At 45.2% G+C, this 27,175-nt stretch overlaps 1 protein-coding gene across 3 annotated transcripts in view; it reads right to left on the bottom strand.

Moving 5' to 3' along the window:
- LOC137372328 (protein FAM117B-like) overlaps window positions 1–27,175 on the bottom strand; it is a 308,596-nt gene that overhangs the window by 58,729 nt on the left and 222,692 nt on the right. For all 3 annotated transcript variants that reach the window (XM_068036179.1, XM_068036178.1, XM_068036177.1), the window contains one exon: window positions 6,132–6,284. In XM_068036179.1, the coding sequence (XP_067892280.1) occupies window positions 6,132–6,284 (153 nt within the window). The remainder of the gene's footprint in view (window positions 1–6,131; window positions 6,285–27,175) is intronic.

Here is a 27,175-nt window from a genome sequence, read left to right as displayed (position 1 = left end):
TTTTTTTTGCGATATATAAATAATAGAGCAGAATTTCAAAATTTGCCAATGATATCAAACTGGGAGGCATGGCAAAGTGAGGATGATATAAAGTGCCTACAACAGGACACAGATAGGCTAGCAGAATGGGCAGACAAGGAGCAGGTGGAATTTAATATAGGCAAGTGCGAGGTGATGCATTTTGGCAGAAGGGATAGGGAGAGGCAATATAGACTTAATGGCGCATTTAGTTTAGTTTAGTTTAGAGATACAGCACTGAAACAGGCCCTTCAGCCCACCGAGTCTGTGCCGCCCATCAACCACCCATTTATACTAACCCTATACTAATTCCATGTACCACATTCCCACCTGTCCCTATATTTCCCTACCACCTACCTATACTAGGGGCAATTTATAATGGCCAATTTACCTATCAACCTGCAAGTCTTTGGCATGTGGGAGGAAACCGGAGCAAACCCACGCAGACACAGGGAGAACTTGCAAACTCCACACAGGCAGTACCCAGAATTGAACCCGGGTCGCTGGAGCTGTGAAGCTGCAGTGCTAACCAGTGCGCCACTGTGCCGAAGAGTGCAGAAGCAGAGGAACCTGGTGGTGTATATGCATCGATCTTTGAAAGTGGCAGGACATATTGAGAGAGTGATTAGCAAAGCATATGGGATTTTGGACTTCATAAATAGAGGTATTGAGTACAAAAGCAAAGAAGTTATGCTGCAACTTTATAAAGCTCTGGTTAGACCACAAGTAGAATATTGCATCCAGTTCTGGTCACCATACTTTAGGAAGGATGTGTGGATCCTTGAGAGGATGCAGAGGAGATTTACCAGAATGTTTCCTGGGATGGGGGATTTTAGATTTGAAAAGCTGGGCTTTTTCTCCCTGGAGCAAAGGAGATTGAGCGGAGATTTGATAGAGGTGTACAAGATTATGACAGGTTTAGATAAGGTAGATAAAATTGTTCCCATTAACTGATGGTATAAGGACTAAGGGACACAGATTTAAGTTTTTGGGCAAGAAGTGCAGGCTGAATGTGAGGAAGAACTTTTTTTAATGCAGCAAGTGGTAATGACCTGGAACTCACTGTCCACAAGGGCGGTGGAAGCAGAGACAATCAATGATTTCAAAAGGAAATTGGAAGGGCACTTGAAGGCAATAAACTTGCAGGGCTATGGGGATCAAGTGGGAGAGTGCGACTGACTGGATTGCTTTGCAGAGAGCTGGCATGGACTCGATGGGCTGAATGGTTCCTTCAATGCTGTAAATGACTGACTAAAAAGGGGAGGGAAGTAAGGCAAAGATAGAACAAGTGAAACTGAGGATAGGATGAAGTGAAAAGTCCAATGCAATTCACCAAATCAAACTGAAAGTTGGTAATAGCACCAACAAACATCACTATCACAAGGAAATTGACTATTCTCTTCTTCACCCTGATTTCTCATACATGTCTCAATTGGTCAGTCCTCTGATAAAGCTCTGATCTCAACAGAAATAATATAGGAATATACTCACTTGAGGACAAATGGCCTAGCTCATCAGATCAGCAGGGAACTTTTCTCTCCTCTCCACCTCACACGGTTTTTATTACTCTCTATTCCTAAAGGCATTAACTCCCTGTTGTGATACAATTTCAAGGAGCAGTCACATTCTGAAGGGGCCAGTCTTGATGCATGAGCCCAGCTATTCATAGAGACATAGAGTTATACAGCACAGAAACAGGCCCTTCGGCCCATTGTGTCCACGCCGGCCATCATCTTCTTTAGCTCCTTGTCTTGAGAGACAATCGGTAAGCACCTAGAGGTGGTCAGTGGTTTGTGAAGCAGCGCCTGAAGTGGCTATAAAGGCCAATTCTAGAGCGACAGACACTTCCACAGGCGTTGCAGATAAAATTGGTTGTTGGGGCTGTTACACAGGTGGCTCTCCCCTTGCACTTGTCTTTTTTCCTGCCAACTGCTAAGTCTCTTCGACTCGCCACTCTTAAGCCCCGTCTTTATGGCTGTCCGCCAGCTTTGGCGATCACTGGCAACTGACTCCCACGACTTGTGGTCAATGTCACAGGACTTCATGTCGCATTTGCAGACATCTTTAAAGTGGAGACATGGATGGCTGGTGAGTCTGATACCAGTGACGAGCTCGCTGTACAATGCGTCCTTGGGGATCCTGCCATCTTCCATGCGGCTCACATGACCAAGACATCTCAAGTGCCGCTGGCTCAGTAGGGTGTATATGCTGGGGATGTTGGCCGCCTCGAGGACTTCTGCGTTGGAGATGCGGTCCTGCCATCTGATGTCAAGGATTCTCCGGAGGCAGCGAAGATGGAATGAGTTGAGACGTCGCTCTTGGCTGACATACATTGTCCAGGCCTCGCTGCCGTAGAGCAAGGTACTGAGGACACAGGCTTGATACACTCAGACCTTTGTGTTCCATGTCAGTGTGCCATTTTCCCACACCCTCTTGGCCAGTCTGGACATAGCAGCGGACGCCTTTGCCATGCACTTGTTGATTTCTGCATCGAGAGACAGGTTACTGGTGATAGTTGAGCCTAGGTAGGTGAACTCTTGAACCACTTGCAGAGCACGGTTGCTGATATTGATGGATAGAGCATTTCTGACGTCCTGTCCCATGATGTTTGTTTTCCTGAGGCTGATGGTTAGGCCAAATTCGTTGCAGGCAGCCACAATCCTGTCGATGAGTCTCTGCAGACATTCTTCTGTGTAGAATGTTAATGCAGCATTGTCAGCAAAGAGGAGTTCCCTGATGAGGACCTTCCGTACTTTGGTCTTCGCTCTAAGACGGGCAAGGTTGAACAACCTGCCATCTGATCTTGTGTGGAGGAAAATTCCTTCTTCTGAAGACTTGAACGCATGTGAGAGCAGCAGGGAGAAGAAGATCCCAAACAGCGTAGGTGTGAGAACACAGTCCTGCTTCACGCCACTCAGGAGAGGAAAGGGGTCTGATGAGGCACCGCTATGCTGAATTGTGCCTTTCATATTGTTATGGAATGAGGTGATGATACTTAGTAGCTTTGGTGGACATCCGATCTTTGCTAGTAGTCTGAAGAGACCACGTCTGCTGATGAGGTCAAAGGCTTTGGTGAGATCTATGAAAGCAACGTAGAGGGGCATCTGTTGTTCGCTGCATTTCTCCTGTAGCTGGCGAAGGGAGAACAGCATGTCAATGGTGGATCTCTCTGCTCGAGAGGCACACTGTGCCTCAGGGTAGACACCCTCAGGCAGCTTCTGGAGCCTGTTTAAAACGACTTGAGCGAAGACTTTCCCCACTATGCTGAGCAGTCAGATTCCACGGTCGTTGTTGCAGTCATCGCGGTCACCCTTGTACTTATAGAGGGTAATGATATTGGCATCGCACATGTCCTGTGGTACTGCTCCCTCATCCCAGCACAGGCAAAGCAGTTCATGGAGTGCTGAGAGTATAGCAGGCTTGGCACTCTTGATTATTTCAGGGGTAATGTTGTCCTTTACAGGGTCTTTTCCACTGGCTAGAGAATCAATGACATCACTGAGTTCCGATTTTGTTGGCTGTTCATCCAGCTCATCCATGACTGGCAGAGACTGGGCTGCATTGAGGGCAGTATCAGTGACATTTTCCCTGGAGTACAGTTCTAGGTAGTGCTCCACCCAGCAGTCCATTTGCTTGCGTTGGTCAGTGATGGTGTCCCCTGATTTAGACTTGAGGGGGGGACGATCTTCTGGATGGTTGGCCCAAAAGCTCTCGTAATGCCATCATACATTCCTCTGATGTTTCCAGTGTCGGAGGCCAGCTGAATACGACTGCACAGGTGTTGCCAGTCGTCATTTGCACAGTGTCTGGCTGTTCTTTGTGCAGCGCTTCTGGCTACTTTAAGTGCTACGGATGTTAACTTGCTGGGGGCTTTCTTGTAGTTCAACAGTGCAATGCACTTAGCAGCTATGACACGTTCCAGCTCTTCAAAGTGAGATTGAAACCAGTCTGCATTCTGCTTCTCACGTTTGCCAAAGGTGGTCATTGCCGAGCCATAGATGGCGTCTCTGATGTGGGCCCACTTGGTCTCTGCATTCCCTGTAGGAGTGTTTTGAAGGGCTTTTTCAAGTGAATTTAGAAACTTATGTAACAGCTGTGGATAAGAAATTCTGTTAGTGTTGATGTGTGGGCAGCCCTTCTGCTTGAAGTGATGCTGCTTCTTTGGTTTGAGTTTAACTTTGCTGCACACCAGGGTGTGATCGGTGTCGTAGTCCGCACTGTGGAAGCTATCTTTCTATTCTATTCGATCTATTCTAATCCCATTTTCCAGCACTTGGCCCACAGTGACACTTTGAGCATAACATTTGCCGGAAAATAATCAGGAAGGAAAGCTTTGAATGATTTCCTCCCCTCTTACTTGGGAGCCCATTATCCCGACTGAAACTAGCTCAACACTGACCAGGAGCTGAACCTCAATGTTTCCAGTCTGCATGGCTTAGCTATCCACTGCTTAGAATCACGCTGAACCACTGGGGATATCCCAGTTGGGTGTGATATTCATAACACTCACTCACCGACAGAGCTCAGCCTAACCCTGTGGCAAAGTTTCTTGCATTACATGGCTTTGGCAGAATCAAACCTAGGATGTTCTCAGAGAACAAGAGGCAAAAGTCACACACTACGACATTATGAGCAATTGACAGTTAACACTGGGAGTTGTTGCATTCTGGTGGCTGTTATGACAAGACAAGCACATTTAATGGTTGTTAAACTCAGACATCTTGTCAAGTAAGAGTTTAAATTGAGTAATTTTATGATGAGTGGGGAAGAAAACAAACAACTTGCATTTTTACAGCATCTTTAAGTAGGAAAACATGTCAAGGTGCTTCATATAAGGAAGAGGAAAATGGACACCAAGCAGAATTTAGAAGAGCTAGCTGAGGTGACCATAGTACTGGTTGAAGAGGTAGATTTTGCGGATGCTGTTAAAACGGGTAGACATACTGCAAGTTTAGGAAGAGAACTGCAAAGCACAGGACAATGATGGCTCAAGGCTCTGCAACTGATGGTGTAGCAGAGGACGGGATGGCGGGTTATATAGTAGAGCAAAATTGAAAGAGTGAAAGGATGCAAGCTGAGAAGCAGGACTGGAGCAGGAGGCAAAAGTATGGCGCAGAAAGATTATGATAAGGATTTAAAAATAGTTGGGGATGGTGTAACAAGGATATCAACGAGGAGAGAGTGATAAGCAGCAGCACTTAACATGGGACAGGACAACTTAAGCAAACATTTTTTTCAACAAGATGATGACATTCAACTCATAGTAGCAGGGACCCCTTACCGGGTAGAAGGTTTACCCAAGGGTGGGAAAGGGGAAATGTAGAGTGTGAAAAGGGAAAGGTGACAAAGGTGACCACTGAACAAAGTCTTTGAGGAATGTTTTTGACCATGGTGAACGGGTTCACTGCTGGAATATGTGCAAGACACTCAATTAATTAGAATTCTTGTACTGGCATCAATTCTAAACCTTTAAGCAGTCTGAAGGAATTTTATTCAAAACAGACACCACACTACTAAAATACATATATGTAACTTGAGAGGTTATTATTTGATTCTTTAACTGTAACTTTGTTCACAAACTGTGCAATGAATCTGGTTTTGTGGCTGCTGCCAGTAACTTTAGTACAGTATCTGGAAACTAGACCATTAAAGTCAGATTTCTGATCCTGCTGTTTCCAAACTGCTGTGTACGCGCTTGAGTGGGTTCTGCCCAGGGCTTGACACGTGAGCGAGCAGGAGCCACCTTGTTCCTGCCAGTTTTACCTGAGGAAAATGGCGGTAGCCCAAACAAATCAGAATATTTTGATGAAATTTTGCAGTACTGTTATTCTCTGAAACAGGCAGATATAGACAAAACTTATCTCAGTTCTCATCTTGTCATATTTACAGAAAGTAAATACACCCACGCAGAAAAAACTCACATGCCACCTCTGTTATTCAATTTACATACTCATACTAAGGCCTGTGCTTTCCTGAACAGCTTTTGATCAAGACTGTTGTTGTAATCACATAATATGTACATGTAAGTAAACTAAATAAATACCAATGCAGCCTGGTCTGAATTATTATAGCATCTTGCCACCAGATGGAGCTCTAGACAAAGAAACACTTACAATCATCATCTGCTCCTCTTTGTCCCCACTCTCCTTGATAATAATTCTTTCAATCTCTTGGTTAAGACCCTCAACACTGTTGCGGAATCGGGAAACAGTCGACTTTGAAATAGGAATTGCCACTGGAATCAAAACAGTCTTTGGAATGGGTGCCTAGAACACAAGAATTATAAAACAGCACATCAGTAGAATCATAGAAAGGTTACGGCACAGAAAGAGGCTGCTGGACCCATCGTGTCTGTGCCAGCCAGAGAAAAAAGCTACCCAGCCTAATCCCACTTACTGAGGAAACGACATAGCAATTAATGCAATTCACTTCAAAATACATAAAAAGATCAACTCTTGTTTACTAATCATGTATTTGTCAATTCTTCATCAATTTTACAAGCTTCAAATCTCCACACCAACCAAGAAGGTTTTGCTATGGTGACATTATTAAGAGCAACTAGACCACCTTAGTAGAAGGTTTGCAAACATGTGTGCTAAAATTATACTACTGCTTTTCTATTGAGGCAAAGCAGCATCCAATGTATTGTTGCAAGAGCTGCAGAATGAATTAAGAGTCAGGTCAGTGATGCAAAAGCTGCTGCCCAGACCTTGTCCTCCATAGCCGCATATCTCCCGACTTCATACAGAACATGCACCACAATCTACCCTCCTGTACATACCTTGTAATGATGAGTCTGAACCTGCATCTCCTCTTCTGAGAAGATCTTTCAGCTGTCTAGGTCCTACTTTTTTTTAATTCCCCTAAACCTCCCCTTAATGTTGGACTCACTTTCAGTCATCTCCTGCTCTATATCTGTTCTCTCCCATGTGAAGTGCCTTGGGATACTTAATTGCATCACACATGGACATGGATCAGCTTCCACATGCATGTTGATGACATCCAGCTCTACTTTTCAATCAACCCTCTCAACTTTTTGTTTCCAAGCTTGTCAGACTGCTTGTTCGACATCCTATCTTGGATGACCGAAACACATTGGGAAGACAGAGACCACTGTCTTTCTCACTAGTTCTGTACTTTTGCTTTTGCTTCCATCTACCTCCCTAGCCAATATATCAGGCAATTCTGTGCCCTGTTTGACCATGAGCTGTGCTTCTAACCTTCAAGTCATTCACATGAGAAGGACTGCTGTCTCCACCCTTCAGCCCTTACACATACCATTGCCACTTCCAGTCTCAACTACTAATACTCTCCTGATTCAACTCCATCCTCAACAAATCAACTCCTTCAAATCTCTATTTCTCATATTTATTTATTTAGAGATACAGCACTGAAACAGGCCCTTCGGCCCATTGAGTCTGTGCCGACCAACAACCACCCATTTATCCTAACCCTACAGTAATCCCATATTCCCTGCCACCTACCTACACTAGGGGCAATTTATAATGGCCAATTTACCCATCAAGCTGCAAGTCTTTGGCTGTGGGAGGAAACCGGAGCACCCGGCGAAAACCCACGCGGTCACAGGGAGAACTTGCAAACTCCGCACAGGCAGTACCCAGAATTGAACCTGGGTCCCTGAAGCTGTGAGGCTGCAGTGCTAACCACTGAGCCGCCCTTCTGCCCTCTACCCTTCTGCTTCCCAAACCCCTTTTCTCCTTAAAACACACACCTCTGACCAGGTTTTTGGTCACCCCTCCTACCATATGACTTGTTTCTACAGGAAAACCACCATTTGCTCTTGATCAAATTTGAGAGTATATTAGGGAAAGAATGTAAGGCCATTCCCAGAAGGTCATCTCTTCTGTGCAGCAGCTTTAATATCTTCATATCTTTAATATCTGTTTGAATATAGAATGAAGGCCCTTTCAGCATTACAGTAGTGCAGTCCAAAACAGTCACATATTTATCAGCACCAGCACTTTAAGTGCACCAAACGCGCATAACTCCATTCAGTCTATAATAATTGCTGAGTACATGGGGACAAGTACAGACCTCTTATTCATGAATTTACATATTGATTCAGTTGCACAAGATACCTAACACATGTAGAGGCTAACTACCACTTCCTCAGAACTGGTAACAATTGAATTTGCTCATCTTAGCCAGGGTTGCTTCAACTGGTCTAAGCATCCTGAAGTGGAAGAAAGAAAAATCATCTGAGTTTCCTGCTCCTCAACTGCCATCCAACAACCACTGATGGAAAATATTATAAGTCAAAACCTGGCTGGGCTGCATCAGCTGCATGGTCAAACAGCCCACCTACATTCTCTGTCCAGACTCTCACAAAGAATGGTTATTTAATCTATGACAATGACTGACACCAAGGAACCTTACCTCAGCAGGAGTCGACCCCTACAGGAAAGGAAAAAGACGGGGGGAATAAAGAGAGATAAAGACTGATTTTTTAAAATTCATTCTTGGGATGTGGGCATCATTTGCAACTGTCATTTATTTTCCATCCCCAATTACCAAGAAGTTGGTGATGACCCTTCTTTGTGAACCACTGCAATCCATCAAATGAAAATGCTCCCACAATGTTGTAAGGGAGGGAGTTCTAGGAGTTTGACCCAGTGACAAGGAAGGAATGGTGGCGATTCTTTGTCCAAGTCAGTATTTGAGAGACTGGAGAGTGTAATGTGGAGGTTATGGTGGTCCCACTCACTTGCTGCACTTGTCACGCTCCTTGGTGAAGCTTGCATGTTTGTGAAGTGCTGCCAAGTTGCTGCAGCATATCTTGTAGATAGCAAACACTGTAGCCACTGCACCGCAGTGATAGATGTTTAGGCTACTGGGTGTGGTGCCTATCAAGCGTAATGCTTTGTCCTTGAGCTTCTTGAGTGTTGCTGCAATCATACTTCTGACTTGTGCCTTGTAGGTGATAGAGGTTTTGGAAGGTCAGGAGGTGAGCCACTTGCTGAAGAATACCCAGCTCCTGACCTGGTCCAGAAGCAACAACCTTTATGTGATCGTTCTAGCAGAGTTTCTGGTCAATGGTGTCCACCAAGATTTTGATGGTGGGGGATTTGGTGATTAAATTCCATGGGGAGGTGGTTTTGTTTCCTCCTGTTAGAGATCGTCATTGCTTGGTACTTGTGGCACGAATGTTACTTACCACTTATTAGCCAAAGCCTGGTTGTTGTCCAGCTTTTGTTGGATACAGGCATGAACTGCTTCATTATCTGAGGAGTTGCAACTGGCACTGGACAGTGTAATCATCGGAGAACAGTTCCATCTCTGACATTAAGATGGAGGGAAGATCATTGATGGAATAGCTGAAGATAGTTGGGCCCATGCCGCTGCCTCGAGGAACTCCTGCACCGATGTCTGAGGCTGAGATGATTAGCCTCCAATGACCACAACTATCTTCCTTTTTTCAGTCCTCTAATTTCAACTCTGTCCAGAGTCTCAAATGAAATGAGCAGCTCTTTGCACACGGGGATTGGCGGGGGGGAAGGAGTTGATCAAATTAACATTTTCACCAGAAGGGAAAGATGGTATTTCCCATTCCCCAAATACATTTTCCCTCAGTTAACCTTTTTAACCTTCTTTTCCCCTTCCATATGGGGCGTCGGGTCCTCTGTTCAGCAGCACCACTCAACAGAGGCTTACCTGAGATCAGATCACAGGTACAAAAATCTAATTATGTGGCACCTTGGTTGTTGGAGCTTCAGTGCATGGGGATACACTGGGCTGCAGATTATACTGGATTTCTCTTTGGAATTATGGTGAAGGACTTCCACTCCATCAGCCTACATTTGATCTTCCCTGATGCTGTGTATTTCCAGCGTTTCATGTTTGTATTTCTAGACATTGTAGTGAAGACATTAGATCCCTGTAGATTTCAGGCACAGTGGCAACAGCAGACATCAATTTGCACTTGTGAATCCATACTCTGAATTGCTGATCTCACTCAATATAACAGCAGTTAATGTACCCCCTTGCAGCAGAGTGCCTTGTTGCTTTTTTGACCAGGAAAGAACACATGAGGTGGGCAGGCAAAATTCTAATTAAAATATCACAATTATAAAACATTACCCTAGATTTACACAGAATACCTTTGTTTGAGATAGATTATTCAAAACTCTTTGCTATAATTGATGAGAAGGATCAACTCATCACGTGGATACCACCAACCTGGGACTAAAAACACAAAACATTAAATAAATGCATTCTGTAGCTGATTTGATCAGAATTAGTGATTGAATAACTCCAAGCTGCCAAGTAGGACCTAGTAGAATGATGTGTTCAAAACATTCGATAACATATCAAACAGAAAACACACTGTGATACTACTGCTCCTTCCCCCTCCTAAAGATATTGACAGATAAAAATAAATTGCATTTTTCAGATCAAGGAGATATGTGACTCAGTAACTCTAATGTGCTAACAAAAATACAAACCAATTGTGCACAATAAACAATTTCCTTTCTAACCTGCAATTGGCAATCTATCTTCACTGCCAGTAGAACAATGAAGCTATGCATTTATTTTGAAGTAAAAATGCAACATGGCCCTCAAATGTTTTAAATAGAAACGTAGCTTTAAACATGACAGATAAATGCATTTGATGTTACCGGCAGCTTTTAAATGTACATCTGAATCAGTTACGTGTAATCCAATTTCATCAACAACAGTACCTTCCTCTTTGAACCAAGGTTCTCTTTCGATAATTTTTGTTTCAAGGAAAGGGTTTGCTTAGAAGGAAAACATGCTCTCATCGTTTCGTTCTTTTTTTCTCTCTAATACTGAGCCCCTCACCTCCTGCATTAACCTGCTCGCAGCCATTGCGAATGATAAATTTCACAGCCTTCTGACGAGTCAACAATGTGAACAACATCCGCACATTCCAGAGATGTAAGTAGAGGTTGGCGCACCTCTCTACTGCAGCACGGAGTCCTCTCATCAATAAACCTTCATCTGCATATCAATGACACTCCAAGTTTCCGTAGCTTTAACAGAAAATGCGTCCTGCATCTCAAATGACCCTTTCTATTCTTCGCTGTTTTACTTCACTAGTTCCGCACAAAGTGCCATGTGCCTCACGGAGCCTGCTAGACTGCAAACAGCATGAACTCTCCCTCTTCTGACCAGCAACACACCCCCATCTTTCATCAGCAGCACTGTTATAAACCTTTTTACCTACAGCTAATACACGCACTGCGGGAATAAGGGCTGCGGGGGGAAAAGGGAATATTAAGAAGAATCTTTATTGGTTGAGGACTGATGAACATCCTCCTTCATCAAGGCTTCGATCAATCACAGCACCAAAATCATTCCCACAACAGTCAGTTTCACTTTAACCCTTTGATTACTGTATTGAAGATTTTTCAGTTTTCAAACTACGCAGCTCTTTTGGACCAGATCAAAAAAGGCCATATCGACAGCCAACCACAAATACAGTATTATCAATTTCAATTAGAGAAACATACAAAGAATATGATAAATAGTCATCAACCTGAAACATTAACTCTGCTTCTCTCTCCACAGATGCTGCCTGACCTGCTGAGTATTTCCAACACTTTGTTTTATACAAAACATTTCTTTGTTCCCATTCTCAAACAGCGATACAAGTCTTGCTCTAGTTTCTAATTTGGTGCGGACTACAAATAATGACCCAAAATAATAGTATCAGTGTCTTCTTAAAAGCTGAAGTGCACAATTAAAATACCCATCTATAAAGACTGCACACATTCTAGTTAAATGTTTGTAACTATTAATGCCGTGTAATTGTTCTCCAAACCCAATTTAACTACACTGAAGTTCAAAGTGTACAGTCAGTATGCAGCTGCAGCTTTTCACCTTATGTTATAATATGTTCAGGGTTTGTTTTGGATTACTCCAGCCCTGTTTGGCAGGCTACACAGCAAGTCCAACTCTTGTTGTCATTCTTAGTCCAAAGCAATGTTCAAGAATGTTGAACAGTGAAATGTGGGGAGGCTACAAAATTACGGATGTAATAGCACTAAAAGTACTGAGGGAGAGGAAGGGATGCAGGGGGAAAGGAGGGAAGTGCATCCAACTGAATTTGTTCCATAAACCTGTTGCAATAAAAGATAGTGCATATATTGACACCTCCTATTGGCACAGATGCTCACTCATCAAAAGCTTATCAATTTAACAGAAAAAAGCATGGGAAATAGGACATAGCCCAATGCCACTGAAAATGATTCAAAATGAGAGAAGACAACTTTCACATAATCCACAATCACTAGCAAAAACAATATTAAATTCCATATTTAGCTACATAATCTCAAACTCATGAAACTTCAAATGGATTAAAATGTCAAAAATGGTAGCTATTTTTAAATGGCAGCAATGTGACTGAGCCATAGAGACTAGAAAATTCCAAGTTTGGCTCGATGTCATTACATGTCAGACAAGGTTCAGTTGGTCACACTCTCACCTCTATGTCACAAGGTTGTGAGTTCAAGTCCCAGTCCAGGTCTTGAGACAATAATCAATTCCAGTGCACTGCTGTGGGAGTGCTGCACTGAGGTGCCGCCTTTTGGTTGAGACGTTAAAAATTGAGGACATTAACGATCTCATCCCATGGCACTACTTCGAAGAGGATCGGGGTTTATCCCCAATGCTCTGGCTAGTATTTATCCCTCAATCAGCATCACAAAAACAGGTTATCTGGTCATCATCACATTGCTGATTGTAGGAGCTTTCTGTGTCCAAATTGGCTGCTGTGTTTCCTACATTACAACAGTGATTACACTTCGAAAGTACTTAATTTGCTGTAAAGTGCTTTGGGACATCGGGTGGTCATGAAAGGTACTTTATAAATGCAAGTCTTTCTTTTTTCTTTCTGATCTGTTCTGAGTTCACTGATCTCAGCTGGGTTGGGCGTAGGGGCTCTACAATTGACCTCAGCATCCTTGGTCTGGGGAGAGGCGAGGTACTCAGACAGAGTCCCACTGCTGTTTGCTATCCAGTGATCACTGCTGAAAAAGTCTGCATGTCTGTATCAGGTTAGGTAGAAACAGGCTTAGCTGTGATGAGCCCCACAACTGAAAAGCCTACCAGCACTCACTGCCTAGGTTTATAAATACAAAGAATGTGCATTTGGGTGAGGCATCAGAAGGCATATGGCACTTGCTGAACTGTAGTTCAGTCTAGGATTCATGAAAGGGGGAGAAAAATGACAAAGTGAGAAAATGTCAAGATTAAGTAGACAACTTAATGACAAATAAAAACTCAGAAGGGCAGAAATTCAAAAGAAAAACAGTTTTGAGTGCACAATAGAAAAACCTAGGAAACCAATTACAGCTGACACAAAGCCTACATAGGTCAAGAAATCTGGATAATGGTGGCATAAGGAGCAAAATGCATGACAGGACCAAGCAAGCAACTAAACAAAAATAATTCCAAATGTATCTGGGAGTATGAACCAATAAAGAGATGATAAAACTAAGACGTCCCTCTTAAAAAGCTAAATACTAAAATCCCATCAAATCAATTCTAGGTACTACTAAATACAAAAATCTACTAACGCAGAATAATAAAGCAAAATAATTAACAGGTAATAATCAGACTCAAGGTACTTCCACAAAAGCAAAATACTGCAGATGCTGAAAATCTTAAATAAAGACAGAAAATGCTGGAAATACTCAGCAGGTCTGGCAGCATCAGCGGAGAAAAACATAATTAACATTTCATGTTGATGACCTTCTGATGAAAGGTCTCCAGATTCATAAGCATCTTTACAGCAACCTCTCCCCCCACCTTCCCTGCACCCCAGCCCTGATGCCCTTCCACTTTGTAGTTCTCCTTAATTCCTGCTCTATTATCTTCTCAGCTACCCGTCCTGGCATGCACACTAGCTGACAATGTGAATGGCTCCCTTTTCTCATTCTCCCACTCCCACTTAATTTTAAACACACCGTGTTTTTAGCTCCCCCTTGTTGAATCCTTGTTCACTGTTTTCCAATTATAAGGCAAGGAAACCAGCACAAACAAGCGTTCGTAGGTTTAAAGAAGAAAAGTTGAAATTTATTAAACTTAACTCTCATTCGGTTAATGCCTACGGATACACGCCGTGCCCCATGCTAGCGTGCATACGCGATACTACACACATGCAAATAGAGACAGAAAAGAGCAGAAGAAAAATAAAGTGGAAAGGTTTGAGGCAATATCTGAAGAGTTGTTACGGTTCTTCGAGTTCACTATAGGTTAATCAAGGATAGTCAGCATGGATTTGTTAAGGGAAGATCTTGTTTGACCAACTTGATTGAATTTTTTGAAGAGGTAACAAAGAAGATAGATGAGGGTAGTGTAGTTGATGTGGTCTACATGGATTTTAGCAAGGCTTTTGACAAAAGGTCCCAAAATGGGAAGACTGGTTAAAAGAAAAATCCCATGGGATCAAGGGAACTACGACAAGGTGGATACAAAATAGGTTCAGTGGCAGGAAACAAAGGGTAATTGTTGACGGCTGGTTTAGCGACTGGAGGGCTGTTTCCAGTGGCATCTCACAGGGTTCAGTACTCGGTCCCCTGCTTCTTGTGATATACGTTAACGATTTGGACGTAAATGTAGGGGCATGATCAAGAAGTTTGTGGACGACACAAAGATTGGCCCTGTGGTAGATAGCGAGGATAGCTGTAGGCTGCAGGAAGATACTGATGGCCTGGTCAGGTGGGCAGAAAAGTGGCAAATGGAATTCAACTTGGAGAAGTGTGAGGTGATGCATTTGGGGAGGTCAAAACAGGCAAAGGAATACACGATTAATGGGAAAATACTGTGAAATGTAGAGGAAGTAAAGGACCTTGGAGTGAATGTCCATAGATCCCTGACAGTAGCAGGACAGGTCGATAAGATGGTTAAGAAGGCATATGGAATCCTTTCCTTTGTTAGCCAAGGTATAGAATATAAGAGCAGCGAGGTTATGCTGGAACTGTAGAACTCATTGGTTAGGCCACAACTTGAGTACTGTGTGCAGTTCTGGTCACCTCATTACAGAAAGGGAGGCGGTGGCATTATCACTGGACTAGTAACCCAGAGACCCAAGGTATTGCTCGAGGGACATGGGGTCAAATCCCACCACAGCAGAAGGTGGAATTTGAATTTGATTAATAAATCTGGAATTAAAAGCTAGTCTTAATGATGGCCATGAAACCGTTGTCGATTGTTGTAAAAACCCATCTGGTTCACTAATGTCCTTTAGGGAAGTAAATCTGCTGTCCTTACCTCGTCTGGCCTACATGTGACTCCAGACCCACAGCAATAGCTTTTTTAGTTTCGGTGACTGCAGCTTTGATAGTAACGGAGGTGCGTGAGCGGGCTTACAGCTGTGAAGTCAATTTCTGTGTAAGTTTAAAAGTGAATTCCCTTTTGTTTTCGGAGGACCAGGGGACTGCTGGGTAAGTAAAAAGTATATATTTGTGTGGTGGCTGTACCCGAGACACTACATGTGTAGTGTCTCCCACCCACCCTCCTCCTCTAACCAAAAAAAAGGACTCTGGTGTGTTGATAAGGTAAGCTTTTTATTTTTATTTAAGAAGTTCTGTCCGTTGGATTGCTAACCTAACAAGTTTTGACTTTTTGTTTTTGGTTTTTCAGTAGATTTGTTGGGAATTTGGAATAGTGGGAATGGAGGTTAAGGCAGTTGTATGTTCCTCCTGCAGAATGTGGGAGGTAAGGGTCGCCAAGAGTGTCCCTGCTGACTGCATCTGTGGGAAGTGCACCCAACTCCAGCTCCTCGAGAACCGCGTTAGGGAACTGGAGCTGGAGCTGGATGAACTTCGGATCATTCGGGAGGCGGAGGAGGTTATTGAGAAGAGTTATGGGGAGGTAGTCACACCTCAGGTAAAAGAAGTAGGTAGATGGGTTACCGTCAGAGGGAGGAGAGGGAATCAGCAGGCAGTGCAGGGATCCCCTGTGGCCATTTCCCTCAACAACAGGTATACCGTTTTGGATACTGTTGCGGGGGACGACTTACCAGGGGTAAGCAATGGGGTACAGGTATCTGGCACAGAGTCTGTCCCTGTTGCTCAGAAGGGAAGGGGGAAGAGGAGCAGAACATTAGTCATTGGGGACTCCATAGTTAGGGGAACAGATAGGAGGTTCTGTGGGAACGAGAGAGACTCACGGTTGGTATGTTGCCTCCCAGGTGCCAGGGTTCGTGATGTCTCGGATCGTGTTTTTGGGATCCTTAAGGGGGAGGGGGAGCAGCCCCAAGTCGTGGTCCACATAGGCACCAACGACATAGGTAGGAAGAGAGATGGGGATTTAAGACAGAAATTCAGGGAGCTAGGGTGGAAGCTTAGAGCGAGAACAAACAGAGTTGTTATCTCTGGGTTGTTGCCCGTGCCACGTGATAGCGAAGCGAGGAATAGGGAGAGAGAGGAGTTGAACACGTGGCAGCAGGGATGGTGCAGGAGGGAGGGTTTTGGTTTCCTGGATAATTGGGGCTCTTTCTGGGGTAGGTGGGACCTCTACAAACAGGATGGTCTTCACCTGAACCAGAGGGGTACCAATATCCTGGGGGGGAGATTTGCTAGTGCTCTTCGGGGGGGTTTAAACTAATTCAGCAGGGGAATGGGAACCTAAATTGTAGTGCCAGTGTACAGGATGTTGAGAGTAGTGAGGTCAGGGATATGGTTACAAGGACGCAAGAGGGCACTGGCAAGCAAGAACCTGGTTTAAAGTGTGTCGACTTCAACGCCAGGAGCATCCGGAATAAGGTGGGTGAGCTTGCAGCATGGGTTGGTACCTGGGATCTCGATGTAGTGGCCATTTCGGAGACATGGGTAGAGCAGGGGCAGGAATGGATGTTGCAGATTCCGGGATTTAGATGTTTCAGTAAGAACAGAAAAGATGGTAAAAGAGGGGGGGTGTGGCATTGTTAATCAAGGAGAGTATTACAGCGACAGAAAGGACGTTTGAGGACTCGTCTACTGAGGTAGTATGGGCCGAGGTTAGAAACAGGAGAGGAGAGGTCAACCTGTTGGGAGTCTTTTATAGACCTCCGAATAGTTCCAGAGATGTAGAGGAAAGGATAGCGAAGATGATTCTCGACAGGGGCGAGAGTAACAGGGTAGTGGTTATGGGGGACTTTAACTTTCCAAATATCGACTGGAAATACTATAGTTCGAGTACTTTAGACGGGTCAGTTTTGGTCCAGTGTGTGCAGGAGGGTTTTCTGACACAGTATGTAGACAGGCCAACTAGGGGCGATGCCACATTGGATTTGGTACTGGGAAATGAACCCGGCCAGGTGTTAGATTTAGATGTAGGTGAGCACTTTGGTGATAGTGATCACAATTCGGTTAGGTTTACCTTAGCGATGGGCAGGGACAGGTATATACCGCAGGGCAAGAATTATAGCTGGGGGAAAGGAAATTATGATGCGATTAGGCAAGATTTAGGATGCGTAGGATGGGGAAGGAAACTGCAGGGGATGGGAACAATCGAAATGTGGAGCTTATTCAAGGAGCAGCTACTGTGTGTCCTTGATAAGTATGTACCTGTGAGGCAGGGAGGAAGTTGTCGAGCGAGGGAGCCGTGGTTTACTAAAGAAGTTGAAGCGCTTGTCAAGAGGAAGAAGAAGGCTTATGTTAGGATGAGACGTGAAGGCTCAGTTAGGGCGCTTGAGAGCTACAAGCTAGCCAGGAAGGATCCAAAGGGAGAGCTAAGAAGAGCAAGGAGAGGACACGAGAAGTCACTGGTGGATAGGATCAGGAAAACCCTAAGGCTTTCGATAGGTATATCAGGAATAAAAGAATGACTAGAGTTAGATTAGGGCCAATCAAGGATAGTAGTGGGAAGTTGTGTGTGGAATCAGAGGAGATAGGGGAAGTGTTAAATGAATATTTTGCGTCAGTATTTACAGTAGAGAAAGAAAATGTTGTTGAGAATACTGAGATTCAGGCTACTAGGCTAGATGGGATTGAGGTTCACAAGGAGGAGGTGTTATCAATTTTGGAAAGTGTGAAAATAGATAAGTCCCCTGGGCCAGATGGGATTTATCCTCGGATTCTCTGGGAAGCTGGGGAGGAGATTGCAGAGCCTTTGTCCTTGATCTTTATGTCGTCATTGTCGACAGGAATAGTGCCGGAAGACTGGAGGATAGCAAATGTTGTCCCGTTGTTCAAGAAGGGGAGTAGAGACAGCCCTGGTAATTATAGACCTGTGAGCCTTACTTCGGTTGTGGGTAAAATGTTGGAAAAGGTTATAAGAGACAGGATTTATAATCATCTTGAAAAGAATAAGTTCATTAGAGATAGTCAGCACGGTTTTGTGACGGGTAGGTCGTGCCTCACAAACCTTATTGAGTTTTTCGAGAAGGTGACCAAACAGGTGGATGAGAGTAAAGCAGTGGATGTGGTGTATATGGATTTCAGTAAAGCGTTTGATAAGGTTCCCCACGGTAGGCTATTGCAGAAAATACGGAAGTATGGGGTTGAAGGTGATTTAGAGCTTTGGATCAGAAATTGGCAAAATGAAAGAAGACAGAGGGTGGTGGTTGATGGCAAATGTTCATCCTGTAATTTAGTTACTAGTGGTGTACCGCAAGGATCTGTTTTGGGGCCACTGCTGTTTGTCATTTTTATAAATGACCTGGAAGAGGGTGTAGAAGGGTGGGTTAGTAAATTTGCAGATGACACTAAGGTCGGTGGAGTTGTGGATAGTGCCGAAGGATGTTGTAGGGTACAGGGGGACATAGATAGGCTGCAGAGCTGGGCTGAGAGATGGCAAATGGAGTTTAATGCGGAAAAGTGTGAGGTGATTCACTTTGGAAGGAGTAACAGGAATGCAGAGTACTGGGCTAATGGGAAGATTCTTGGTAGTGTAGATGAACATCTTGGTGTCCAGGTGCATAAATCCCTGAAGGTTGCTCCCCAGGTTAATAGGGCTGTTAAGAAGGTATATGGTGTGTTAGCTTTTATTAGTAGGGGGATCGAGTTTCGGAGCCACGAGGTTATGCTGCAGCTGTACAAAACTCTGGTGAGACCGCACCTGGAGTATTGCGTGCAGTTCTGGTCACCGCATTATAGGAAGGATGTGGAAGCTATGGAAAGGGTGCAGAGGAGATTTACTAGGATGTTGCCTGGTATGGAGGGAAGGTCTTACGAGGAAAGGCTGAGGGACTTGAGGTTGTTTTCGTTGGAGAGAAGGAGGAGGAGAGGTGACTTAATAGAGACATATAAGATAATCAGAGGGTTAGATAGGGTGGATAGTGAGCGTCTTTTTCCTCGGATGGTGATGGCAAACACGAGGGGACATAGCTTCAAGTTGAGGGGTGATAGATATAGGACAGATGTGAGAGGTAGTTTCTTTACTCAGAGTAGTAAGGGCGTGGAACGCCCTGCCTGCAGCAGTCGTAGATTCGCCAACTTTAAGGGCATTTAAGTGGTCATTGGATAGACATATGGATGAAAATGGAATAGTGTAGGTCAGATGGTTTCACAGGTCGGCGCAACATCGAGGGCCGAAGGGCCTGTACTGCGCTGTAATGTTCTAACTCTAATTCTAAATGTGGTTAATTCTTACATGCCCTCTAAAATGGCCTAGCAAGCCACTCAGTTGTACCTAACTGCTACGAAGTCAATAAAAAGGAATGAAACTGGACGGACCACCCGGCATCGACCTAGGCACCGGAAACGACAATGGCAAAACCAGCCCTGTCGACCCTGCAAAGTCCTCCTTACTAACATCTGGGGGTTTGTGCCAAAATTGGGAGAGCTGTCCCACAGACTAGTCAAGCAACAGCCTGACATAGTCATACTCAAGGAGTCATACCTGACAGACAATGTCCCAGACACTGCAATCATTATCCCTGGGTATGTCCTGTCCCACCGGCAGGACAGATCCAGCAGAGGTGGCGGGACAGTGGTCTACAGGAGGGAGGGAGTTGCCCTGGGAATCCTCAACATCAACTCCGGACCCCATGAAGTCTCATGGCATCAGGTCAAACATGGGCAAGATAACCTCCTGCTGATTACCACCTACCGCTCTCCCTCAGCTGATGAGTCAGTACTCCTCCATGTTGAACACCACTTTGAGGAAGCATTGAGGGTGGCAAGGGCACAAAATGTACTCTGGGTGGGGGACTTAAATGTCCATCACCAAGAGTGGCTCGGTAGCACCACTACTGACCGAGCACTTAAGGACATAGCTGCTGGACTGCATATGCGGCAGGTGGTGGGGGAACCAACACGAGGGAAAAACATACTTGACCTTGTCCTCACCAATCTGCCTGCCACAGATACTTCTGTCCATGACTGTATTGGTAGGAGTGACCACCGCACAGTTCTTGTGGAGACGAAGTCCTGCCTTCACATTGAGGATACCTTCCATCGTGTTATGTGGCACTATCACTGTGCTAAATGGGATAGATTTCGAACAGATCTAGCAATGCAAAACTGGGCATCCATGAGGCAGCAGCAGAATTGTACTCAACCACAATCTGTAACCTCATGGCCCAGCATATCCCCCATTCTACCATTACCATCAAGCCTGGAGACCAAGCCTGGTTCAATGAAGAGTGCAGGAGGGCATGCCAGGAGCAGCAGCAGGCATATCTCAAAATGAGGTGTCAGCCTGGTGAAGCTACAACACAGGACTACTTGCCTGCCAAACTGTATAAGGAGCATGCAATAGACAGAGCTAAGCGATCCCATAACCAACGGATCAGATCTAAGCTCTGCAGTCCTGCCGCATCCAGCCGTGAATGGTGGTGGACAACTAAACAACTAACTGGAGGAGGTGGCACCACAAACATCCCCATCCTCAATGATGGGGGAGCCCAACACATCAGTGCGAAACATAAGGCAGAAGAATTTGCGACAATCTTCAGCCAGAAGTGCCAAGTTGATGATCCATCTCGGCCTCCTCCTGAAGTCCCCAGCATCACGGATGCCAGTCTTCAGCCAATTCGATTCACTCCGCGTGATATCAAGAAACAACTGAAGGCACTGGATACTGCAAAGGCCATGGGCCCTGACAATATTCCAGCAATAGTCCTTCAGTCATAAGGTCAGAAGTGGGGATGTTCGCTGATGATTGCATAATGTTCAGCACCATTCGCGACTCCTCAAATACTGAAGCAGTCCATGTAGAAATGCAGCAAGACCTGAACAATATCCAGGCTTGGGCTGATAAGTGGCAAGTAACATTTGCGCCACACAAGTGCCAGGCAATGACCATCTCCAACAAGAGAGAATCTAACCATCTCCCCTTGACATTCAATGGCATTACCATCGCTGAATCCCCCACGATCAACATACTAGGGGCTACCATTGACCAGAAACTGAACTGGCGTAGCCATATAAATACCGTGGCTACAAGAGCAGGTCAGAGGCTAGGAATCCTGCGATGAGTAATTCACCTCCTGATTCCCCAAAGCCTGTCCACCATCTACAAGGCACAAGTCAGGAGTGTGATGGAATACTCTCCACTTGCCTGGATGGGTGGAGCTCCAACAGCACTCAAGAAGCTCGACACCATCCAGGACAAAGCAGCCCGCTTGATTGGCACACCATCCACAAACATTCACTTCCTCCACCACCGACGCACGGTGGCAGCAGTGTGTACCATTTACAAGATGCACTGCAGCAACGCACCAAGGCTCCTTAGACAGCACCTTCCAAACCCATGACTTTTACCACCTCGAATGACGAAAGTAGCAGATGCATGGGAACATCACCACCTGCAAGTTCCCATCCAAGTCACACACCATCCTGACTTGGAACTATATCGCCGTTTCTTCACTGTCGCTGGGTCAAAATCCTGTAACTCCCTTCCTAACAACACTGTGGGTGTACCTATCTCACATGGACTGCAGCGGTTCAAGAAGGCAGCTCACCACCACCTTCTCAAGGGCAATTAGGGATGGGCAACAAATGCTGGCATGAGACAGTGAATGAATGAATAAAAAAAAGGATATAATTGCACTAGAGAGGGTACAGACGAGATTTACGAGAATGTTGCCAGGACTGGAAAAGTACAGCTATGAGGAAAGATTGGAGAGGCTGGGGTTGTTCTCTTTGGAACAGAGAAGGCTGAGGGGAGATCTGACTGAAATGTACAAATGAAATGCCCCTTTGAGGGGCCTAATTAAAGACTGGCTACCCGATCTGAACCCGACCAAACCCAATTGGTTCGGGTCAGGTCAGCAGTTAAAAAACTTCAAGGACTAGGGCCCAGGTCGGGTTCGAGTTGGCTGTGGTCGGTTTGGGTTTTAATTTTATACCCGAGCCAGGCTTTACCTCAGACCGACACCCCCCTCCCCAAACCATGGGCCCAGATGCAGATACAGGCCATGCCCCATTCCCCAGGCCACACACTTGCCAGGCCCCACCTTTCAACATCCTTTCCCACGGCTTTGGCTGAGCAGCAGCAGCAGCTTCTTCCCCATCTCCAGATGGAAAAGGCGCTGCAAATACTGTCAGTGTCTCACACCTGCAGGGTCAGTAATGGGGAGCGGGACCATGAGCTTAAAGCCTGGCTACCCAACCCGAACCAGACCAAACCTGACTACGTGTCGGATTCGGGTCGGGTCTGTATTCTGCATCCAGCATTCGGAGGGTGGTGATGGTCTGGAACTCACTGCCTGAAAGTGTAGTTGAGGCAGAGACCCTCAACTCATTCAAAAGGAGTCTGGATACGCACCTCAAGTGCCGTAACTTGCAGGGCTACGGACTAAATGCTGGAAGGTGGGATTAGAATAGGTGGATCATTTTTCAGCCGGCACAGACACCATGGGCCAAGTGGCCTCTTTCTGTGCCTTAAACTTTCTATGATTCTACAGTCCTTAATTGTAGGTAGATCTTGCTTTTCGTTGGGGCCCAGTATTCTTCTTAAACCTTGTTTGCTGTCGCAGACTTTTCTCTCTTGGGCTTCGCTGTAGGAGACTTTTCTTTCTTGGGGCTCAAGTGTCTTCAGTGGATTCAGAGGCTTGAGAGAAAGAGATGGGAGCAGACAGGAGAGAGATCTTCTCAGTCCAGGAGTAAACAGCCTTCTCTGCCTTCAAACTCTCTGTGGCCAGTTCAAAAGAAAACCCTGGAACAGTCAGGCAAGTCTTGTGACCAGCTGGTCTAACCAGTCCTGGCCCTTGTGGATTGTATCCTCCTTAGCTAGCCCTGGAATCCACTTCCTCACCTTCAACATCTGTTAGTATGTATATGTTTTTTTCCAGCCACGGCTGATCTATTTAACAAGTCATTTCCTCACTCCAACAACAGTTAAAAATCAATGTTCATGACAAAATTGATGTGCCTCATTCTTGGCAGATGGGGGTCTAGCATGACACCCCTCTGCAAAAAACGCACACTTGACCCTATCTTTCCTCTCCATCTCTTACGTGCCTCTCCTCGTTAAGGTCCTTAAATGCGTTGTCACTTCCCACCTTATTACCAACTCTCCTCAAGCACCCTCTTTGAATCCATTCAATTGGCTTCTCCCCTTCTGACAGCCTGGCTAAAGTCACAAATGGCTTCCTTTGACTGCATTCTGAATCCTCAACTTGACTGCAACCATCAATATGGTGGATGACACCACCCTCCTTCATTCTTATGTGGTTCCTCTATCTGCATGAATGCAGCTTGCACAGATCTAGAAATGGCTTTTCTTCCAACCACTGCACGGTCATTTTGAGTCCCACAAGGATTCTTGTCCCACATTCTATTCTTCATCTACATGCCACCTCTCAGCAACATCCACAGGCTCAGTTTTCATTTTTACATTTAGCTCCAACATTTCAACCCTTCCACTGACACCATGAATATTTCTCTGCTGCGAAACCGCCAGTCCAATATCACCGCAGCCTCACAGCTCCAGCGACCCAGGTTCAATTCTGGGTACTGCCTGTGTGGAGTTTGCAAGTTCTCCCTGTGTCTGCGTGGGTTTCCTCCGGGTGCTCCGGTTTCCTCCCACATGCCAAAGACTTGCAGGTTGACAGGTTAATTGGCCATTATAAATTGCCCCTAGTATAGGTAGGTGGTAGGGAAATATAGGGACAGGTGGGGATGTGGTAGGAATATGGAATTAGTGTAGGATTCGTATAAATGGGTGGTTGACGGTCGGCACAGACTCGGTGGGCTGAAGGGCCTGTTTCAGTGCTGTATCTCTAAACTAAACTAATTCACAGGTGAGTCATAATTTCCTCCAGCTGAGCATTGGGAAGAACTACCACAAACTCCACTCCTTTGCCATTGACCCTAACTCCCTCCTTGACCACATGCTTGAGCTGAACCAGACAGTGTAAAACCATGGCATTCTGCTTGATCCATAGATCAGTTCCAGCCTCATGTTCTATCCATCATCAAAACTGCTAATTCGCATTTTTGCAACAATCCACGCCTCCATTCCTACCTCAGCCACTCCACCACTAAAACCTTCAATCGCACAGTTCTCATCTTCAAGTGTCCATCCTGTAACTTCCTCAAAACTCCGCCAACATTGTTAACAGTCTTATCACTGAGTTAGAAGGTTGTGCGTTCAAGTTCTATTCCACAAACTTGAGCACAAAATCTAAGCTGACACTCCAGTGCAGTACTGAAGAAGTGTTGCACTGCCAGAGGTGCCATCATTTGGATGAGATGTTAAATCGAGACTCCGTCTGTCCTCTCAGGTGGACATGAACGATCCGATGCACTATTTCAAAAAACAGCAGTGGAGTTCTCTCTGGTGTCCTGGCCAACATTTATCCTTCAAAAAAATAGTAAAACAGATGATCTGTTCAAAATTTTTGTTTGCGGTACACTGCTGCACGCAAACTTCCTGCCATGTTTCCCTACATTAGAACAGGGGTTACATTTCAAAACATGCTTCATTGGCTGTTCAAGCACTTTGGGAGGTCCTGAGATTGTGAGAGGTGCAACAGAAATGCAAGTTACACTTCTCTTGCATTCTACCCAACACCTACCATTCCCATATTAGCGCTTCTGACATGTCTTCCTTTTTCCTCAGCCAAGGATTCCCCCCCACTGTGGTTGACAGGGCCCTTAACTGTGTCCGATCTATTTCCTGCACTTCTGCCCTCACCCCTTCCCCTCCCACCCAGAACCGCGACAGGGTTCCACCCCACCAGCCTCCACATCCAAAGGATCATCTTCCGCCACCTCCAGAGTGATGCCACTACCAAACGCATCTTCCCTTCCCCTCCCGTCAGCATCCTGAAGGGATCATTCCCTCCGTGACACCCTGGCCCACTCCTCCATCACCTCTGACATCTCGACCCCTTCCCACAGTACCTTCCCATGCAATTGCAGGAGGTGTAATATCTGCCCTTTTACCTCCTCTCTCCTCACCATCCAAGGCCCCAAACACTCCTTCCAGATGAAGCAGTGATTTACTTGTACTTCCTTCAATTTAGTATACTGTATTCGCTACTCACAATGTGAACCCCTCTACATTGGGGAGACCAAATGCAGATTGGGTGACTGCTCTGTGAACACATCCATTCAGTCCGAAAGCATGACCAGGAGCTTCCGGTTGCTTGTCATTTCAACACAACACCCTGCTTTCATGCCCACATTTCTGTCCTTGGCCTGCTGCAGTATTCCAGTGAACATCAACACAAGCTCGAGGAGCAGCACCTGATCTTTCAATTAGGCACTCTAAAGCCTTGCGGACTCAACCTTGAGTTCAACAGTTTCAGAGCATGACTGGCCTTTTTAAAAATATTTTTATATTTGTTTGATTATTGTATTTTTTAACCATGTGCCTGGTTTAATGTGGACAGAGCTGCTCGTTGTTCCGCCATTAACACTCTCTGGACTAATGCTTTGTCTTTCACCACAAGCATTAACACACACTTTGCCTTTGTCCCATGACAGCTTGGTTATTTAATCTCTTCTGCCCTCTGCACTGTCACACACCTTCCCTTTTGTTCTCTTCCCCACCAAACGCACCCCCACCCCAACTCCCTTCACTTGCTTAAAACCTAAATCTTTTCTAACCTTTGCCAGTTCTGATGAAAGGTCACAGACCTGAAACGTTAACTCTGCTTCTCTCTCCACAGATGCTACCTGAGTATTTCCAGCACTGTTTTTATTTCAGATTTCCAGCATCTGCAGTATTTTGCTTTCATTATATTACCCATTCATGTTGACCTAAACCCAATCCCTGGCCCCCAAAATGTTAAATTTTAAATCCTTTTACATGTCTTCAAAACACTTATCAGCTTTGCTCTCTACTCTCCGCTTGATCTCCACTTGATTTAGATCTCAAACTGAACCCTTGGCTCTTCCGATTCTCATCTCCCATGTGACTCTTCCTCATTTTGCCCTACATAGTGGCAAAGACCAGAAACAGCAAGGCCTGTGTGAGATAAATAGCATGGCAACAAAGCAGACCTCAGACCAGGAGGAGCAAGAGCTGAGCAAGAGTGGAGTGGGATTAGTAGCATGGAGCCAGAGCAGACTCGAGTCCAGAAGGAGCAAGCGAGGAACAGGATAAATAACGAGGCGGCAGAGCAGGCCAAGACCAGAAGAAGTGAGATAGATAGTTCAGCAGCAGAGCAGGCCTGAGACCAGGAGGAGCAGCAGCTAAGTAAGATTAGCTCAGCACAGCCAGAAATTGAAAATGTGACGTCAAAGTGAGGTCGGAGAGGAAGGAGCAGTGGAACCTGAAGGAACTAATTTCATGATCCAGGGTAAGATTTAAGCCTTGCCTGTCTAGGTAGGGTAGAGGAACAAAGGGATCTCAGAGTACCAAAAACACTAATCACTAGAAGTTGTGCCACAGGTTATCAAGGCCATAAAAAAGTAAACCAAGCACTAGGCTTTATTCCGACAGAGATAGAATTGAAATGTAGGGAAATTATGCTGAAGCTGTATTGAATCTTGGTCAGACCACACTTAAAGAGTGTTGTGTGCAGTTCTGGTCACCATAATATAAAAAGGTGATAGAGGCACTGGAGCGGGTGATTTACAAGGATGATACCAGAAATGCAAGAGTATTCATATCAGGAACAATCTAGAGTTAGAATAATTAACTGGGGGAAAACCAACTTCAATGGGGTAAAAATGGATCTGACCCAGATAAATTGAAATCAAAGGTTGGAAAGCAAAATGGTAACTGAACAATGGGCCGCTTTTAAAAGAGATAATTCGGGCACAGTCAAGGTATATTCCCACGAAGGGAA

This window comes from Heterodontus francisci, chromosome 7, assembly GCF_036365525.1.
Source record: "Heterodontus francisci isolate sHetFra1 chromosome 7, sHetFra1.hap1, whole genome shotgun sequence".
Taxonomy (NCBI): Eukaryota; Metazoa; Chordata; class Chondrichthyes; order Heterodontiformes; family Heterodontidae; genus Heterodontus; species Heterodontus francisci.
The sequence above is the reverse complement of the archived record's forward strand: the minus strand, read 5'-3'. Positions and strand labels throughout refer to the sequence as shown.